The sequence below is a fragment of the Acomys minous genome (genome assembly GCF_964271855.1).
Source record: "Acomys minous genome assembly, chromosome: 9".
Classification (NCBI taxonomy): Eukaryota; Metazoa; Chordata; class Mammalia; order Rodentia; family Muridae; genus Acomys; species Acomys minous.
In genome coordinates, this window is record NC_140490.1 from 116,503,717 (window position 1) to 116,524,229 (window position 20,513).

The window sequence follows — 20,513 nt, forward strand, 5'->3', positions numbered from 1 at the left end:
CAAAACAAAACCTACTAAAGAGTTCAATAAGCCTATCTAAGCTAAAGATTATAAAACTATTTTTAGAACCATACACCCTAATTCTCCTTATAGTTCCTTTCAAATGTAAATTTTCTACAGTAGATACCATCTTGGGTACAGCTTTTTCCCATACTGAAAATGTTACAATAAAATTCAATTCCTTCACCTATCAAAGGTAAAAATCACTCTTGGCCAGGAAGGACAGTCACCTGAACCAAGAGCTGCTTCTGTCATAGCAGTAGACCTCTGATGTGTCACTGTTAAGAAAGTCCACTCAATTACAGCACAACGCTAATTAATTCTGTCTCAAAAACTGCCTAACCTGGTACCCTGACTTACTGTGTTTTGAGTCACAAAATCCACTAGAGGGGCTGGTGAGGTGGCTCAGCAGTTAACAGCACTTGCTGTTCTTCCAAGGACCCGAGTTCAATTCCTAGTTTCTATGTCAGTAGGCTCCTAACTGTAATCCTGGCTTCCTCCAGCCACAGAAAACATGCATGCACATTATCCACATGCAAGCACACTTACACATAATTAAAACACAACTCTTAAAAATACCACTAAAATCTAAGTAAGAAAATCATACTTCACAGTATCTCTCCTAAGTCTGTCACTCTTGTAAGTCTTCCTCCAGTGTTAACTCAAACACACGGATCTATACTCTGCTTCTAAATGTGTCCTATCGCAATGAACTTTCCACAGAGGAGTTTTTAACTTTTTATATGTAGCTATTTATTTGTATGGATACCAACAGAAGACAACTTAAGGGAGCGGATTCTCTTGTTCCATGATGTGGGTCTCTGGGATCAAACTTAGGTCATCAGGCTTGGTGACAAATGCCTTTACCCAGTAAGCTATGTCATTCACTGGGCAGTTAAAATTTAAATCAAAAGATAATGTCACTTAGCATCACTTCAAAAGAGTACAAAATTGTAAACTGTTACTTGTACTGGTTTATTGCTATCTGTTCATGTTCTACTTACACATGAAGGTCAAATGTTCTTGTCAAGCAAATTTGTTTGTAAAAAAGGAAGTAATCATACTGTCCCATGGATTGTGAAAAAAATTCTATAATGGTCCATCAAAGTTTAAGTTTTGCTAATATCAGCACCTACTTAAAAAATAAACAGGACAAGTTTTCCAGTATTTCTAATTTACCAGTAGTACAATATATTTACTTTTGAAGTTTTAAATAAACCTAAGGTATTTCTGAGAAACCAAAAAGCACCCACCTTTAAACAGGGAAACTATAAAGGTAAGCATTTTTACGGAGTATATCTTTTGGGGTTTTATTTCACATTCAAAATCAGATAGTTCTCAGATAAATGGGATACAAACCACTCACAGACATCAATTTGCTTCATTTCTCATCATACGAAATTTTTTAAGCATTCTAGAAAATTTTTTCAAGGGCTTCATATACTGTTGTGCTAGTGTGCAGGTGATGATGCTCAGCCTCCGGCATCTGAAAAGGTTACAAGTGTCTCCACACTGTATCTTCAGAACCAAAGTGCTCTGCCAACACATGTGCTACCTTAACTTCTGGGTATTAATAAAGCACTAACAGGAATGAAAAAGAAGGGAAACAGATTTCTAAAATTTCTGGTCTAGAATTAAAAACTACTTACAAAAAATCATTTTTAAAAATGAAAAGGTTCCTCTTTAAAATTAAGGGTCTTTGTAAAGTCAGCAAAAGTGAAAAGTGGAAGAAAGTGTCTTTCTGTGCATTCTGAACTTTTCCTTCAGATTTAAGATAACAACATCAAAAACTAGATACAGAGCAAAGCATACAGTTCTTATTAATGATCTTGGACCATTAAGAAATATAACAAAGACAAAACGTGAACAAAGGCAAATAACTAAATGTAAACAATCATTTCACTGTCCTGGGTTTTTAAACAGCACTTCCAATCTGGGGTAAAATTACCTTACAAAATTGCAAAAGGCGAATCCATTGACGTTTGGGAAGGAACTGCTGTCAAGTATACCAAGTACTCCCAAACATAAACTTGTGATGAAAGTATACACTTGTGAGTTTCCATCCCACTCTCACCATATAAATTAAGCCCCACTTATCTGTTTGGGAAGGGAAATCAGTAGGGACACGATCTCTAAATCTTCTCACTATGGAAAATAACAGAAAATGTGTTCGGTTTTGAACATTAACTATGTCCTCCCTTGTGAACAGATCTGGTTAACTCAGTATCTTACCTCCTACCATTTGCCAAGAATCTAAGGATCATATTGTTGTGTTTTATTAGGAACTGTCCAGATGATTAAAGAGAAATCTTGGAGCACCAATTTTATGAAAATGAAACAAAACACTCTTAATCTTGGTTTTCCAGATGTTGAAAAGTGGAGGTGTCTCCTAGGATTTCCATGAAAGTGGTACCTGTATGTAAGTGATTTTTTTGAGGTAATAATATACGAATGGGTTCTACAGTAAATGCAAATAACAAAATCTTAGAAATAATTTTACAAAAGAAAACTACAACTAGCTTTCCCTAAGGGCCTACGGATAACAGGAATTACAAGCTTTCTCCTGGACAAACAGTACCTCATTAAGAGCTACCGGGTTTCTTTGAACCCAACTTATTTCTTCTATGAAACTTTGAAGTTAAGACCTAAGACAGCAAAAGGTAGAGAGGCCCCGGCGGAAATAGAAACCAGGGCTTGCAACTTCAGACAGAAGCGTCTCAGGTTCCTCCGCCGCCCCAGGACCATCCGAACTCAAGTCTCTACACCGCCGGGGAAGCTTCCCTCTCCGCGAACGGTGGCAGAGGCAGCATCGTAGCTGCTCTCCGGCTCCCTCCACCTTGCAAGGCCCTTCGGTATCTCAGGGCCTGGAGGCTCCTGAGGCCCGTTAGCCAGTCCGATGTCCCCATCTTACACAAACAAAACAAAACAAAACAAAAAAAGCCACACAAGTGGCGGATGATGCGCGTGTATTGCGAGACTGGGAAGATTCAAGGACCAGCAGGACCAGCAGCAGCAGCAGCAGCAGCAGCAGCAGCAGCAGCCGCTGGGAACGTGGCAGAGCCGTCTGAAGAGGCCGGGGCTCCTCGGATGCTGCCGCTGCCGCCTTCTCTTCTGCCCCAGGAAGCAGCAAGGCGGCAGTGGTTGCTCCGGCGGCGGGAGCCGGGGGAGCGGAGTGCGGGGGAAAGCCCCGTCGCGGGCGGCCGGGACCGGGCCTAGGCTCCGGAGGAGCTGCTGCTGCGGCGGCGGCGGCGGCGGCCCGAGCACGGCGACGCTTTACGTCCTGTCCACCCCGCCACACACCCCCTCCCTCCCTCCCTCCAGCGCCGCCACCCCCCTCCCCGCCCGCTCCGCTCTCCCTCTCTCGATTGGAGCCGAGACAAAAGCAACGGGAAGCGGCGGGCCGGAACGCTACCCGTGGGCCCCGGGCGCGACCGGACTAGCCCCGAGGCATTCCCCCGCCTTGCGGGGGCCCCCAATCCGCCTCCCCCGCCGCGCGCCCCGCTGCCAGACTTCCGAAAATTTGCCAAAAACTCACCGCATGAATTTTCTTGTCCCGCGGATCCAAGATGGCGACGTATCCACCGCGGAGGCTGCTGGGAGCAAGACCTTTACCCTCTGACCCCCGCCGTGACCCCCGTCGCTCCGACTTCGCGGTAGGCGGCGGCAGAAGGTGGCGAGTTTAGCTCGGCCGAACGGACGGGGTGCTCCCTTGCACGCCGGCCGACGGCGAGCGGCGCGGCGCTGCCCGCGAGCCTCCCCGGGGTTCCGCCGAGCGTCCCGCCGGCTCTCGCGGAGGTGCGGCGCTGCTGCCTAGTGGCGATTCCCGGGAAGCGGGGGGGAGGGGAGGGGCTCTGCGGCCTCCACCGACCGCCGCCGCGCCGGGAGCTGCGGCCCTGGGGTCCGAGCGCGGCCCCGGGTGCAGGGGCGGGGAAGGGCGGGGGCGGCGTGGGTCCGCCCACCCGGGGGACGCCCGGCGTGTTTGTGTTTGTGTTTGTGTCGGTCACCCCGCCCCCGAGCGCCTCCTGCACACCGTCCCCGCGGCCGCTACTACCTGCCGGCGCGGCCACCGCGGCGCTCCGCTCCTCCCGCGGCCCCGCAGCCCCGCAGCCCGCCGCGCTCGGGTGCGCACTCCCAAACGCCCGCCGCACGTCGCCGTCACCTCCTGAGAAGTGAGTTCCCCTCTGCGCCCCCCACCCCCACCCCACCCCTTCCTCTTCATGATTTTTTTTCCCCCTTTCGGTCTAAACCTGGTGAGAGGAAGGGGGGAATCTTTTTAAGGCTCTATACCCGGAGTTGTTAATCTAGCCGAGCCATGTTTATGGCACTTTATTTAGTTCCTGCCCGGCGCGCCCTTTGTAAACCTTAGTGACCAGCTGGCCCATCCACCAGACCTTTTGAAAATACTGTGACTGTGGTGGAAACTTCAGGGGAGGGACGCTTTGCACTCCAAAACAGTCCTATCCCTGAAAGTGAAATTCGTTTTCATTACCATACTGTACTCTTACTTTATCCCTTTGAACATCCATAAACTTCATGTTTTATGGTTACTGAACTTACTAAAAAGCCTCTGTGTTTTCAAGTTACAACTTTCATAACGTATTGTTATTTCTGTTTGAGTGATAGAATTTACTAATGTGGATTACTATTAATTTGAAGTAAATAAAATTTTTGCTGTCTTATAAAATTACCTTCTTCCCGCCCTAACCCCACCGACCATTATATATAGCTTTGATTTATCATAAAGCTAGAGGCAAATTACAGTAAAAAAAAAAATAAATAAAAGCCAACTGTGAAATAAAATACAACTTTGTCATGATTTTAAACGTAAAGTATTTTGACATAGCAGATATGTAAATTTGTTTAAAATGCCAACAGGTACTGTTGTAGCCAGTAGAAAAAGGGTTTATTTTAGTATCAAATACTCCATTTCACCGTTTTGTGTTTTGTTGTTTTACTTCAGGAAAATTCGAGAAGAAACGACACAGCCCTATGTGGCCCCTCCCCCAACAGTTCCTTCCTGCCTCTTCTGCTTTCTCTTCCTCTCAAGTTAACATTTACTGCCTTAAGGTAGTGCTTTAAAAGAGGATGTACCTCTAGGTAGATGCAGTTTACATGTACAAATGCATACAATACAGATCACTTTAATCTGGCTACAAATTATTTGGAGACCTTAATATGTATATAGTAGCATTGTCACATTAATGAGTAACATCTACAGGCGTGGTGGCACTCGCCTTTAATCTCAGCATTCAGGAGGCAGAGGCAGGCGGATCTCTGTGAGTTCGAGGCCAGCCTGGTTCACAGAGTCCAGGACAGCCAGGGCTACACAGAGAAACCCTGTATATCGAAAACACAAAAAACAAGCCGGGCGTGGTGGCGCACGCCTTTAATCCCAGCACTTGGGAGGCAGAGGCAGGTGGATTGCTATGAGTTCGAGGCCACCCTGGACTACAAAGTGAGTCCAGGACAGTCAAGGCTACACAGAGAAACCCTGTCTCGAAAAACCAAAAAAAAAAAAAAAGAAAACACAGAAAACACTCAAAAGTAAGTAACATCAAATACTTGTAATTCATTACTCCTCTTACCTATATTAACTTTAAAAACTCAGTTGTGTTAAAATGAAAAGAGCTGCCTCCACTGGGGGAAGGTCTGAGAGTTATATTACGCTTAGTGTTTTGGTTTTGGTTTTGGAAACAGAATTTCTTTGTGTAACAACCCTGGCTGTGCTAGACTCACTTTGTAGATCAGGCTGGTCTGGAACTCAAAAGAGATCCGCCTGCCTATGCCTCCTGAGTGCTGAGATTAAAGGCCAGCTTTGTGCTTGGGTTTTACTGGGTAAGATAACTTTTTTTCCCCCCTAGGATTTTTAAAAATTCATTTATTTTTATATACATTTATATATTTATATGTACATTTATATATTTACATATGTATGTGTATATATATGCTTATAAACACACACATATATATATATATGTCTATGTGAGGGAGTGGACTCCACTATCTAATCCACTGGAATTTGAGTTACAGTTGTCAGCTGCCATGTGAGTGGTAGGACTTGAACCTGGGTCCTCTGGAAGAGAAGCCAGTGTCCTTAAGCACTGAGCCATCTCTCCAGCCCCAGAACATTTCTTATAAATGTGTGGCATAGGGATGCTAGAAAAAGTTCAGTGCTCCGAAGAACTTGCTTCAGACAAATGTTCGCGTGTATAACTTCTGTTCCATGTGTTGAGTCTGTTATAAGTTGGTAGCATTTATTACGGATTCAACATGATGATGTAAGCCCTTGATAACATTTTTAAGTCGTCTGTCCTGTTGCATCAGAAGCTTTTTTGGGGGGGGCATAATTTCACTGGTCTTTATATCTAGCACTTGGGAAGCCGAGACGGCCTGTCTCTGTGTTCTAGGCCAGCCTGGACCGCATAGCGAGTTGCAGGCCAACTAGGGAGAAAATGCACGCGTGCGCGCGCACGCGCGCACACACACACACACACACACACACACACTGACCTTGTCAAAACAAAACTACTTAATCTTCAAAGTCAGACATGGTGACATTTGTTGTAATCCTATTAGTGTGGAGACTGGGGCAGGAGAAACAACCTGAGTTTGAGGCCAGCCTGGAGTACATACTCATAAGGCCTGTCTCAAAAACAACAAAAAAGCTTCATAGCAATTGTTGATAATGATCATATTCACCCATTTACTGGGTTGGGTTTTTGTTTTGTTTTGTTCTGTTTTTGGCTTTGGTTTTTTTGTTTGTTTTTTGTAAAAGAGATTTAATAATTTTGTTACTTTTACCAAAAAAATAGTCCATACTGTTGAGTGTATTTGTGTGCTTTTGAAATATATATTAATTTTTTGTGTGTGCACCTCAGAAAATTTTTCACTTGGATTGAGGGGGAAAATGCATAATTAAGGAAAGAATGATTTTGTATACATTTGTAGAAAGGAAGGCCTTCTTTAAACAAAAGTGTGCATATAATACCGGCATGTTTGCCATGGCAAGGAATAAAAGGGACAAGTGTCTCACAGTTAGCTGTCTGAAAAGGATGACTGGCTGCTCCTCCTTCCTGGGCTTGCTCCCTGTATGCTCCTGAGTTCCCCAGATTGCAACTGTTTGCCACGGTGGAGGCATAGGGCCAGGGAGCCCTGCAGGGTCTTCTCTCTCTGCTTCTCTCTCAGCACTGTGTTCTGTGAACTCTTCAGAAATGGGTTTGGAATTCGCTGCCTCGCACCAGCTCACTCCTACCCTTCTGTAACCTTCCTCTTCTAGAACATAGCAATAGCTACATTTTATGTTCCCCAACACTCCTGCCAACCATCATTTGAATTTCTTTATTCAGTCATGTTCCTTAGTTTTTTAAAAAACCCTCCTGTACCTTTTGCGTGTGTGTGTGTGTGTGTGTGTGTGTGTGTGTGTGTGTGTGTAATAAAACCCAAACGGCCAGCCGTTCAAGCTAACATAATCTAGCTCCTGCCTTTTCTGCATTTGGTTTTGTCGCTTTTGCCTCCTTTTTCTGTCATGGTCCACCCTCTTTCCAGTCTGTAACATAGACTGTTAGTTGCTCCCCACGCCCACACCTCTTTTTTCAGGATGTATGCCTACCTGGAGTAAAGACTGTGTTTCTAGCCTACTTCGTAGCCGTGTCTGTAATCCTTATCATGTAGTACTCTTCCAGAACAAGCCTTAGGCTGAGGCCAAGGGCACACCTCGTCTCTGTGTCTCGTGCTCTGAAATACTGAGAGCCTGAAGCTCTGCCTGCCAGTGTGGGACATACATAGGTTTCTTCATCTTAGGGACTGGCACAACCTTAAGCTGGTAGGAACTGAGACCCTGCAGGACCTTGGTCAGTACACGGTGTCTGCACTACATTCCGTTCAAGTTTTGATCTGGGGGAAGTTGGGTTTTGGTTTTGTTTTTTTTGTTTTGTTTAATTGTCAAAGTCACTACTTGGAGCTAGATAGTGAGCCACATGCCCCTAACCCCAGCACTTGGGCAGCTGAGTCAGAAGGAGTTCCACACATTTGAGGGTAACCTAGGCTACTAAAGAAAAATGTCAGCCTGGGTTACATTGTGGCAGGGCCTTCCTCCCCTCCCCTCTCCTCCCCTCCCCTCTCCCCCCCCCCGCCCCAGTCGGCTCCTTTCACTTTTATTCACTAATGCTGTCTTCTATGGGAGTAATTGCAAACTTTGTACAAGTCTAACCTGGGAAAAAGTAACACTAAGCTGATGAGAGATCTGGAATTTGGTAAGGAAGGTAGGGTTCTCCCAGGAAACCTGTGAGGGCGTTAGAGAAAAGAAAGGGCGCACACTGCATACTGGAAGATCACGTCCAAACACTGCGGTACAAGAGCAAACTTCTCGCTGGCAGTCTGGGTGATTTTATAAATAACTAAACCTGGGCTCCTTATCTCAAATACACATAAGAACCTTGAGCTCAGAGTGACACGTTACAAAATGCTAAGAGTAAGGCTAACCCTGGCAGATGTGCAGGGCCTTAGTCTTTAGACCTTAGCAAACTTGATGGAAGTGCTGAGGGCCAATCAGCAACAGGGCTGCTCATGCTCCTGAGCATAAACTGGCAGCACGCTTCTAGTGTAGACCATTAAAGCCTTTGAGACTTTGCTCGGTTCCTCCTCCTACAGGACGTTGGAAGTTCTTCCCAAGACCTGTCCTCTTGGGTGGTTTTCCCTCTGCTTAACTGTACTAACGCTTACAAAGACACCAGGTGCTTGGGATGATGATTCACCCTGTGACCTCATTCGACCCTAATTACATCTTTACAAACTGATTTCAGGACAGTCACATTCTGAGGTAATGGAAATTACAACGTTCATGGTGGCATGGCTCAGCCCGCCACACATGAGGATGGCAGGAAAGAGCAGAGTCAGAGTAAGCTGGGGACAGGTCGGGGTGCTGCAAACACCAGGCGAAAGCTCAGCGTTCTAAACCAGTCACTGCCCTCCCCTGGTTTAGTTAGCAGCAAAAGGGTGGTGAGGACAATCCAGTCTGATGAACCCTGATTCACTGTTGACGTGACCTAGCTGGAGATAGCATCACACCCATAGGTCAGGGCTTGTTCCACAGACTGCTCCTCACTTCAGATGCCAGTTGCAGTCAGCAGTTGTCACCACCCTTTCTGACTGATATCCTAATAAATCAAGAGTCCATGACCCTCCCCTCGGTGGCAATTAATTTACTCCTAGTTGATCACAGAAGTCAGGGCAATACCTTACCTAAACTCACCAGTTTGTTGTAAAAAGTACTAAAATGAGTGTGGATGAATAGCCAGATGGAAGAGATGCAGAGAGTGAGATGCAGAGGAAGATGTGGGACTCTTTGCCCTCCTCAGGTGTGCCCTCCTTGCCTTCCTCAGGTGTGCCCCCTCTGGGACCGTGCATGTGTTCGGCTCTTAGAACCCAAGCCTTATGGGTCCTTAGGGAAGCTCAAAACATGATCATGATGGGTTCAAAACATAGTGCATGAGGATTGTGCGTAATCAGTGCGTAATCAGCTCAGCCTTTAGCCTGTCTGCTCCCCAAAAGCAGCAGCACCTGTGGTAAACATGCCAAGCGTCGCCTCCTTAGAGCAGTGTCCCAGGGAATTGTAGGGACTATGGAACAGACCTAGACCAGACTATGCGTGCGTACGTGCGTACGTGCGTGTGTGTAACATCTGCTTCACATAGAAACATAAAGGACAATATGTGATTGACATGATTTGCAGAGATAAGTGGGGGTTTTCTGAGACTCTGATACTAATGCACCACCACCTGATTTTCAACAGAGACCCGTTGGGGAAGAGATAGCTCCTTCAGCAAACGGTGCCGAAGACTGGATGCTCACATGCTGAAGAAGGAAACTAGGTTTCTATTTCTCACCCCATACAAATATCAAATTCAGAATGGGTCAAAGACCTTAACTCACAGAGGAAACACTTGAACATAGAGCCATGGGCTTTCTGGAAAGGACTGCAATGACCAGGAAAACAAAACAAAACAAAACAGCAAGAATTGGGAAATTGAACTGCAGGAAATTAAAAGCTGTCCATCAGAGAAAACAGAGAAGAGGCATAAAATCCTGTGATGACACTCATTTTCGGTGCATGCTAATTCTATGTTAAGTCAGAACTGCGCCAAGTGGAAGTAGAGCTGCTCTTAAGGTCACATTGCTTCTTATGATTTTCTGAGCCCAAATTAGAAATTAAAACAGCAGTTGCTGATGACAGCGCACACCTGTAATCCCAGGGTGCAGATGGCAGAGGCAGGTGAAACTCCGCGTCCCAGGACAGCTTGATCTCTCTGTAGTGATTGCCAGGACAGCCAGGGCTGTGTAGAAGGAACTTGTCTGAAGGGGGGACAGGGCACGTGGCATGCACGGAGATGGGGCCAGGGATTAAGTCGGCAGCTTTGCCTGATTTTGGACTGTCCTTCACACCGTCCGTGATGGCCCGGTTTCCCCACCAGCTTTATTATATTTTTGACCCTTGAATCCAGACACAAGTCGTGACAACACTCGTCCTTTACCAGTCATTCTGTCAGTTTCTTTGTGTGGCTTTGTCCAACTGTTGAAACACAACCATGAGCATTCAAATCAAGAGGAGCTGTTACCTTATAGAGTTGTCCTTGTGATCCATAATTGGTCTTTCAATGATTTTTAAGTGAAGCATTTTTCCAGGTGTGTGGGAAGCAGTGCTTAGGCTGAAACATGGTCCCTGATAACTCCTGGGCAAGTTGTTTAACTTCAAAGCTTCAAAATGGAAGCTATGTGGAAAACAAACTAAATAGTCAGCAAACAATAGTTAAAATAGCAATATAATGTTTTTATGGAAAAGACCACACATAACCTTAACTTTAAATAGAGGAACAACACTAACGAGTGATACATCAGGAAAGGTCAGTGCAGTGAAGTATTACCCCCTAAAAATAGTCATTAAGTAAATGTAAATTTACAGAAATGTAAATTGTTGAGGGCTGTGCAGGAAGAATAGAAAAACAGCTTTAGAACTCAAAGAATGCAGCACACCAATTAGCACAACCACAGTGGGTGATGGGCGCCAGGCAGAGCCCGGAGGACGCCAGGTCCTGAGAACCTGGTGCTGTTACCGAGCGTTGCTCTGCTTGTTGCCTTCAGGCTAACTGCATCCCTCCTAACCTATGAGTTGTATGAACGCTCTAAGGGGACGTCCAGCCCTTCACCGGGCAGTACCATGGGCACTTACAAAAATAATGACCTTCTTCAAGCATTGCTGCTAGAGCAGATTAATATTCATCTACCATATGTGTGCATGTGTACATCTGTATATATGTAAAGTGCTTGGAGCTTTGTGGAGTTTGCTCCATCCACCCCCTCCCCTGAGTGCCTCCAGGCCTCCCCACCAAGGGGGAGTGGCCATATAGGGGGCACCAAAGTTCATGTCAGAGTCAGTCCCTGCTCTCCCCACAACCGTGGAGAATGTGCTGTCCATTGGCTAGATCTGAGTAGGACGTCTACATTTACTGCATGCATTGCCCTTTGTTGGTACAGTATTTGTGCAGGACCCCCCTGGGTCCCGATCTGCCAGCCTTGATGGCTGTAAATATATTCTTAAATGATTAAATTTTACAGTGTCAGCTAGTGATCGTGTAGTTTTTCTACTATAATACATTAATGTATGTGTTTAGCCAGTCTTTTCAGATTATGAGATGGCATTTCATCCACAGTTACTAACAAGATTTTAAAAGACCTATCAATGTGTGGTGATCAGTGTGTGCGTACATTCATCTGTGGTCTCATGTGCCTGTGTGTGTGTGTGTGTGTGTGTGTGTGTGTGTGTGTGTGTGTGTGTGTGTGTAAGAGGCCAGAGAAGGTGTCTGACAACCTGCTCCACCGCCCTTTGCTTTATTCTCTTGAGACAGGACATCTTATTGACTCCAGAGCTTACCATCTTGAATGAGATTGGCTGGACGGCAAGCCCCACCCATCATCTTTTTCTCTGACCCACCCTTCACCCCAGCTCTGGGATGACAGGCATTTCTGTGTGGCCGGCCGCACCTGGCTTTACGTGGGGATAGAGCTAGCGGACTAGAGCTCTGTTCCTCAAGCATGTGCAGCAAGCACTCCTACTCAGTGAGCAGTTTCACAGCCCCTTCCCCCAGAACTATCACTTAGAGACTACAGCTGCAAAGTATTTGCAACAATACTCAAGTAACGTTACATTTTCATTATGATGGCTCACCTCTTGTGAAGTGGAGCCTGTGGCCACCATTAAGGTGTTTTAAAAGCACTGGCTGAAAAAGAATTGACCACCATACTTCACAGAATGGAGTTTAACCAGTGTATTTTACAAAAGCCTGCATTAGTAAATTACTAGTTTCTAGTACAAAATTTGCCATAGCTACCACACACTTGATCGGCAAAGATGGCTCTCAAGAAACATCCCCAAACCTTTTCTTTCTAATGAAGCAGCCTACAACTGGGAAATGGTTCTTTGTAAGCATCCATGTGCCAGTCTACTTTTCTGTTGTTGTGATAAAAAGTCGCTGAGTCTGGGCAATACTAAAGAAATGAAGTTTTCATCAGCTCAACAGTTCTGAATGTCCAGGATCATTGCGGAGGCTTTTGCTTAGCTCTAGGGTGAGCTTTCCAGCAGACAGCACCATGGGAGTGTGGCTAGCAGTACAGAGGGCAGCATTCCTTAGGACCTACCAACCTCCCACTGTGCTCTCCATCACCATGAGGAGAATGAATTCCCAGCACATGAACCCTTGAGGTCCCCTCAGACCATATCGAAGCAGTCGAACCTACCAAAAGAGCCTACAGAACAGTTGATGGGAACGCGGAGAGGTGCTTAGCCACAAGTTGGCAATGTTCCTCATGTTGATAAACATAAACCATGAAAAGGACCACCAAACCTGAGATCTTGATGGCCAGCCACATGGCGAAATCTCCTTTTTGCTAAAAGAAAAAAAAAGTGCTTTCTAAACCATAGTGCAGTGTAGCGGCAAGAGACTTCTGTTTGACAGCAAACAAACAGCACACACATTACACCCTAACCTAAAGAGCTTGTGACTCTGGTTCCTTGTACAAACAGAACGGTAACGAGAGAAGTGAAAGAAAGGATCTAAACTGAGCTGCTCAGTTCCTTGGTGCACTGGCTCATAAGCTACTGGATAAGTCTCATTGCAAAGCTGTTTAATATTTTTTATATGTAGGTATGTTCCTTAGTGTGTTAGGGTTTTTTTTTATTTCAGTTAATCATAAAGCCATAACCTACCTATATTTAATGAAGATGCTATACTCCAAAAGTTTAATTCTGAGTCCATATTCATGGAGATTGAAGATTTTCTCCAATTTTGTATGGGGTGTGAATTATAGCACAAAAGACACGTTGGACAGGATTAGATGAGGTGTTTCCCTAATCCTTGTGGGAGCGACATTTTCTAACGCCTCAAGAAAGACAGTAAGCCGTCATTACCTCTATAGCACAGCACAGCTGAATCTTCTTATATGTAAACTGAGGCTGTAATACTGACCAGAAGTTTCCCCATTTTCCTAGAGCTGTGATTGTGCTGTAAAGCTGACTATAAAGTATATCAAATCATATTACATCCTAAATTTAAATAACTGTTAAGTAAAGCTAGCCATCCCTAGCACCACGTCACAACAACATACAGGTCTACCCGCCCTTAGTCAAGAGTGCCAGGCGCGAGAGACACAAGGGAAGTAATGCTGCTTGTTGTCAGAGACTCCCCAGTATGCAGTTGAAGAGGGGCATGTTTGAAAGGGATGGTAAGGAACAAAAGACAAAGACACTGGCTTGGAAAGGGACTTGAACTCCTAGAGCTGAGTAGGAAAAAGGTCACTTCAGAGTGGCCAGGACACCAGGAAAGTGGCCACTGCATCTATCAGTATGACAGTGATGGAGATTACCATGGGTGGCATGAACTCCAGGTAAGGTGTGTAAGCTGAGCTGTTTTGTTAGTATGAAGGTTGGCTGCAACAAGAGAAATGCGAGACGTAAATTTAATCCAGAGGCCCAACTTAGGAAGGTAGTTGTCCTACTTAGTGTTATCAACTTGACATCTCCTAGAGTCATCTGAGAAGAAATACCCGATTACTGAGATAATTGCCTCAACCCAACTGGCCTGTGGGCTTATCTGTGGAGGATTGTCTTATTAATTTTCCCGCCCACTGTGGGCAGCAGCATCCCTAGACAGGTGATCCTAAGCTGCATAAGAAAGCTAGGAATGAGCCAGCAAGCAGCATTCTGCCATAATTTCTGCTTTCAGTTCCTGCCCTGACTTCTTAGTGGTAGACTGTGAGATCTGGAAGTGTAAGTCAATAAGCCCCTCCTCCCCAAGTTGCTGTTGGGAAGAGTGTATTATCACAGCCATAGGCCAAGGCTACTTCATCAGGGCCATGCTGCCTCCATCAGAGAAACATCCTCAGAAGCAGAGCCTTTTGACACTCGAGAATATCAATATATATAGTTGGTAAATACTGCATCCTCGCCTAGGTAAGGGCAAATATTTGCCCTATTTTCTCTCCCTTCCACCACAAAGGAGAACTGGGATCTAAAGGCCAGATTTCTCCCACACAGCTTCCAAGTCACTGGAATGCCCCTGAATGCCCCTGCACTCAGTAGGTGGAAGGAAAGGGCCAGGAGAAAAGACTGGGCCTTTAATTGCATCTGTTCTAAGAACTTTATTTGCTGAAAATCTTAGGATCTATATAAAATAGCAGTAAAAGGGCCATCAATGAAAAAAGTGAATATTCAATTTGATACTTGGTACAATAATATTCTGGTATTATGGAAAGTAAAATGGATAAGTAAACATGTATCCTGGAGTTAGATATTTCATTTGGAATATGTTTTCAAAACTCAGTTTTTTAGTTCGCAATCACAAAGTTCTGAAATTTGAAAATATCCTCTACTATCCTTGTAGTTTTAGCATTGGCTAAAGAATTTAACAGGATGTACATCAGTTTACTTTGGTTAAGTAATACGTTTTCACTCAGAAAAGAGCGAGGAGTAAGTGTAGGACTGTTTGTTACACTATTTATTTATTGTGTATGTGGAGGGGTATGTGCCATGAGGTGGGCAGGAATTGGTACTCTCTCCTCATCACGTGGGTCCTGGGGAGCAAACTCAGGTCATCAGGCTTCGCAGCTGGAGCCTTTACCAACTGAGCCATCTGGTCCAAAACCTGCGTGCCAAAGTATAATGTAAGGACCATCAACATGGCTCAGCTGGCAAAGGTGCTTGTCACCAAGCCTGGTAACCCGCGCGTGATACCTGAACTCATGTGGAGAAGAGGGTGGACTCCCACAAAGTCCTCTGACATGCAGGTGCTGGCACAAAAAAAATAAAATGTAAGGATTATTTAAGATTTAATCTTTTAAGTGAATATTTGATTTAGTGCAATAATATATAGCATATGTGAAGTCAAACCAGCCTTACATTACCATGAAGTGAAGCATGAAAAACTATTTTGTTTGTTTTATTGGTGAATGAATAAAGCAAGTGATTGTTTCCAGCATCAAATCTGAATGTGGACAATTGGACCATTCTTTTATATGATGAGACCATGAGTGCACACACATGCCCAGTGCACCCATGCTGACACGTTTGTGCCATGTGCCACGCACTTACACAGGCAAGGAAAGTAAGGCACTAAGGAAGGCAGATAAGAGCCCTGCTTTGTGGAGAATATAAACAGTAAACAAATATTTAACACAATATTTAGCCAGAGGAGGAGGAGGAGGAGGGAAGAAGAAGAAGAAGAAGCAGCAGCAGCAAGAAGTGCAGGGGCAGCAAGGAGGAAAGCTGTCTTTGCAGATTTTACAGTGCTTACTGACAACTCTGAGGAACATATGAGCTAAAGATCTTCGAGAATCAAGTGCATGCCAACATATATGAAGTGCAGATATCAGGTGGCTAATTCAGTATCCCTCAACGAATGTTAACATGGGTAATTTTGGCTGTCCAAAAATAGCATGTTATAGTGTACATTTATGTGTCCAGAGAAATTGGTTGCTGGTTTTAGTCTCATTCATTCATTCAACAAATTCCTGTATTACAGGCTCTAGTCTTGGCTGCTGCCATATAGCACTGAATAAAATAAACAAATCCTTGATCATGAGGAGATTACACTCTAGCCAGAAAATAGAGTTGATAAAATACATACCTTATTGTGCTGTGATTTGTTTTATGGAGGCAAAAGTAGACCACCAAGCTGTCCTAGTTCGGGTTTCTAGTGCGGTGATAAATACTGTAACCAAAGGCTCTGGGGAGAAAGGGCTTCTTTCAGCTCACAGTTGTAATCCACAGTCAGGGCAGGAACCGAGGCAAGGACACAAGATGCTTCTTACTGCCTTGTTCCTCATGACTTGTTCAACCTGATTTCTTACAGAATACAGGACCACCTGCCTAGGGGTGGCTTCATCCATAGTGGGTACAGCTCCCCTCATCACTCATTAGCCAAGAAAATGACCTACCAGCCTCTCTGCAGTCCAGTGTGGCCCTGCCCACCTCTCTGCAGTCCAGCGTAATGAGGTATTTTCTCTATTGAGCTTTCTTTCCTCTTATGGCTTATGCCAAGTTGACATAAAAACTAGCCAGCACACAGACACAAAAAGATTATAACTACTAAGAGCATCTATATGAATAGGTGTATTAGGAATTAGACAAGTATTTCCTGTAAGGAACCAGGCTTCATGGATGTATGTATGGAGGGATACTTTTTAAAACTGTGTGTGTGTGTGTGTGTGTGTGTGTGTGTGTGTGTGTGTGTGTGTGTGTGTGTGTGTACACACAGGAGCCCACAGAGGTCTGAAAGGGTGTGTATATAATTTAAACTGATTTTTTAAATCATGACACTATAAGTAACTATGCCTTAAAAGGCACTGGAAATAACATTAACAGCAATATTTTATACTTTATTGTTAAAGTCACACAGAAAATACAATGCACTCATATTAAAAAATAATGTAATGGTAGTTGGAAAGATGCCTCAATGGTTCAGTGAACTTACTGCTCCTGTAGGGGACCTAGGTGCTGTTCGCAGTACCCACATGGCAGCTCAGAAGTGTCTGCACACCAGTTCTGAGGGATCTAACGCCCTCCTTTTGACCTCTCCACTTTCCTACAGGCAGGTGGAAAGCATAAACTCAAGCAGGAACACAGCCGTGCTCATAAATATAATTGCTCAAGACTAGATCTCACCTCACGCTTGCAAACGCTGCCTTTGCACTCACTGCGTGTCCCTGGCTGGCCTCAAACAACAACAGTCTTCTGCCTCAGCTTCCTAAGCACTCGGCTGCAGTCAGGAGACACCATGGCAGGCAGCAGCGCTGTGCTTAAACTGGGGTTAAATAATACATTATGATTTGTTGGGGAAAACAGCGCAGTCCATGCTCTAAATCGCAAGGCTAACAATCATGGTGATTTGTTGATAAACGTGAACTTTTATGTGTTTGATCCAATTAGAGTTATTATTTTCTCTTATTTTGGCTTCATTCCATGTCTTCCAGATATTGCTAACTTTATCAAACTTTGTATGAGACAAATACACGTACCATCATTTAGTTCTGCAAAGTCTTCTAATCCCTTTAAATGTTTTAATGCTAATTTTTATATGTGTGCAAATGCCTGGATACGTGTATGTGCACCATTTTCATTGGGTACCACAAAGTCAAAAGAAGGCATTGGGCCCCTCGAAACTGGAGTAAAGATTGTGAGCTTCTGTGGGTACTGGGAACTGTGCAGGAGCAGCCGGTGCTCTTAACCACTTAGCCATCTCTCTAACACCCGAAGTATTACAGCCTTTGAAAGGAATGATTTTTTTAAAAATACGCACACATAAAATCACAGATGTATACATAGAAAGTACAGTTGTAACTGTTTTCTAATTAAGTTTTAAAACCATGCTGAATACCAGGTAACTTTTTGTAATTATACATAAAGTTGAATTTTCTTACATTTGTGTGTGTGCGTGTTGTTTGTTGTGTGTGTGTGTGTGTGTGCACAGTATAGCACAGAAACGTATGTTCTACCTAAACAGAAGTATGTTTGTGTGCTCTTGGTCCGCCTTTCCCATGGGAAGCACGTGTCTTTCTACTATGCTTCCTTTGCCTGTGGGTGATTAGGGTTCTATTGCGTGGAAAACTGTGTAGCCAAAGGGGCAGCCGCTAGTTTTTAGGTATGAAGTTGGTCACACGGATTGTCAGGTATAAATATGGCTCAGGGTCAAGTTCTTTTGTTTGTACAGTGACACCAAAATTTGTTGCTTTTACAGCTAGTAAGTTTAATGGTTGAAAAAAAAAGTTTAATGGTTGAAAAGAAAAGCTTATAGGCTTCCTTTTAGTTTTTTTTCCCTATAATCTACACAATGTAAGGTGAACAATGGAAACATTAAAATACTACTACTACTATTTACTTTAAAAATCAGCCATGATAATACCCCTGTTTGATAGGTTTGACGTTTGAATGAACTGACTTTGCCTGGTTCTGCCCAGTCTGTAAACCACACTAACGTAGATCTCATGTGGGACTCAGGCTTAGAGCTTTTCTGGAGCTGCAGCTATCTTCTCCTCAAAGCTCACAGGCCCACATCCGCATCTCTGGTGAGTGCTTTGTCCTGCATTAACACTAGAGCCCAGAAAGTGTGCAGGAGGGCAGACTTTCATCAGAGAGAACCAGCGCCACACACGCGGCGGAAGCCCAGGGAAGAAGCACTGCATAGGTTAGAGAAGGCGTCACCGACCAGATTCTGACCTGCCGAGCAGTGGACAGTTTGCTCACTCCATTTCTCCTAGTGAGGACATAACCAAACTGTGAGCTAGGCAGAGCTAAGCTTCATGGGAGCTTTGGCTCACGGTGGTAGCTGGGGAGAGATGGAGCAGTTCGGACTACTGCAGCTTCTCTGAATAGTCTGCTGCCGCACCGCTTCTCCATCCCTAGGCACTCTCCGTGACCCGGGCTCTGTGCATCATCTTCCTAGGTCAAGTCATCACTGCAGTCAGGGGAGCACAGACAGCCACACCACTACCCAGCCTGTGTGTCCACGTCCCAGGATTGTTACCTTAACTTCCATAGCGTCTCATTTTGTCTCCTAGAAGAGCTCCAACAGGACCTGGGCTTACAGTTATAAGACTGATAAAGTTACTTGCACGTCCTCTTAAAATCAAAACTATTGGTATGTTAAAAAGTCAAAGACCATTGTCTGTTAAGTCCTATTGTTGATAACCAGCAAATACAAGCTCAGAATTCCTAAGGAGAAAATACCCTTTCAGTTCTATTTAAGGAACGAGGATCTAAGGTTTGTGAGTTCGGCATCCGCTTGAATTGGTCATGTATTCGCTAGAATGTTCTTTTGGACTTGTTAATAAAAAAATTATTTCTTAATGAAGGAACTCATATCAAAGAGTTGCTTTATTAGCTCTGCTAATAGCCAGTAGATACCATATTTTTGAACCATAAGATGCACTTTCCCCCCAAAAGTGTGTGGGGGATTAAGGTGAGCCTTATGGTCCAATTGCTGGTTTTACTGTTTTTCTGCTCTAAAAACTGGGTGCATCTTATGGTCAGGTGCGTCTTATGGTCCAAAAAATATGATAGCTAAAAAGTTAATACTAAATCATTTATATTTGTCATACAAGCTTATGAATTTAGAACTGATAAGTTCAGCAGTTAATTACAGTGTGCGTAACCAAACTTGTATAGTTAACACTATTTTATAATGTGGAAAATGGGATTGACCAGAAACCTTTCAATCCAATCTATTGTAACAGCTTAATAGCTCTTCCTTCTTAAAAAAAAAAAAAAACCCACAAAACTTCTGTCAGTTAAGAAAGCCCAGCCCAGCTATGAGATCAGTATGCACTGTTAGGCTCTCCCTAGGTGCTGAGCCTAGGGAAGCATTTCTCACTGTCTCACTGTGAATCCGGGGTAGTAAGTGGTAGGGTTCACATTTCGAAGCACAGATAAACTTTTAAAACTTAGGGGTTGATTAAAACCAAATTAACTTAGTTTTTAGACAGCTTCTGGTTTGAATCTTTAGTCCTCTAAGTAAGTAAATGATAGCATTTATAACCAGCATTGCAAGCATCTCTATTATAAATATAGAATTTGGTTTTTTGTGGTGGTTTGAGTAAAAGTGGTCCCCATAGGCTCATGTATTTGAGTGCCTGGCCATCAGGGAGCAGAACTCTCCCACGGGATGACAGTGTTAGGAGGTGGTGCTGAGGGAGGCGGGTCACTGGGGTGGTGGGCTCTGAGGTCCAGCGGCTTTGAGGTGCAGCTCTTCTCCCTTCCTCTCCCCTCCCCTGTCATGTATCGGGATGTAGCCCAGTTACTGCTGCTGCAGTGCCCTGCACGCTGCCATGCTCCCCTCCACTCTGATAATGGACTAAACTCCCAAAACTGTAAGCCAGCCCACAGTTAAGTCTTTCTTTTGTCAGAGCTGCCTTGGTCACGGTGTCCCTTTGCAGCACTAGAACCGTGACTGAGACAGTTTTCAACACACCTA

At 44.4% G+C, this 20,513-nt stretch overlaps 2 protein-coding genes across 14 annotated transcripts in view; one reads left to right on the forward strand and one right to left on the reverse strand.

Annotated features, from left to right (window-relative positions):
* CNOT2 (CCR4-NOT transcription complex subunit 2) overlaps positions 1–3,687 on the reverse strand; it is a 93,807-nt gene extending 90,120 nt beyond the window's left edge. For 3 of the 7 annotated variants that reach the window (XM_084795362.1, XM_084795364.1, XM_084795358.1), the window contains exon 1: positions 3,536–3,669. In XM_084795362.1, the coding sequence (XP_084651488.1) occupies positions 3,536–3,540 (5 nt within the window). In that variant the 5' untranslated portion in view covers positions 3,541–3,669. Of the gene's footprint in view, positions 1–1,948; positions 2,544–3,535 lie in introns of those variants that run through there. The other 4 variants (XM_084795363.1, XM_084795359.1, XM_084795365.1 and 1 more) reach the window with 3 other exon arrangements.
* LOC311605071 (uncharacterized protein) overlaps positions 3,673–20,513 on the forward strand; it is a 74,087-nt gene continuing 57,246 nt past the window's right edge. For 4 of the 7 annotated variants that reach the window (XR_014781771.1, XR_014781772.1, XR_014781773.1 and 1 more), the window contains exons 1-2: positions 3,868–4,169; positions 16,398–16,540. The gene's annotated coding sequence lies outside the window, so the exon portion shown is untranslated. Of the gene's footprint in view, positions 3,796–3,867; positions 4,170–16,397; positions 16,541–18,328; positions 18,610–20,513 lie in introns of those variants that run through there. The other 3 variants (XM_084795371.1, XM_084795373.1, XM_084795372.1) reach the window with 3 other exon arrangements.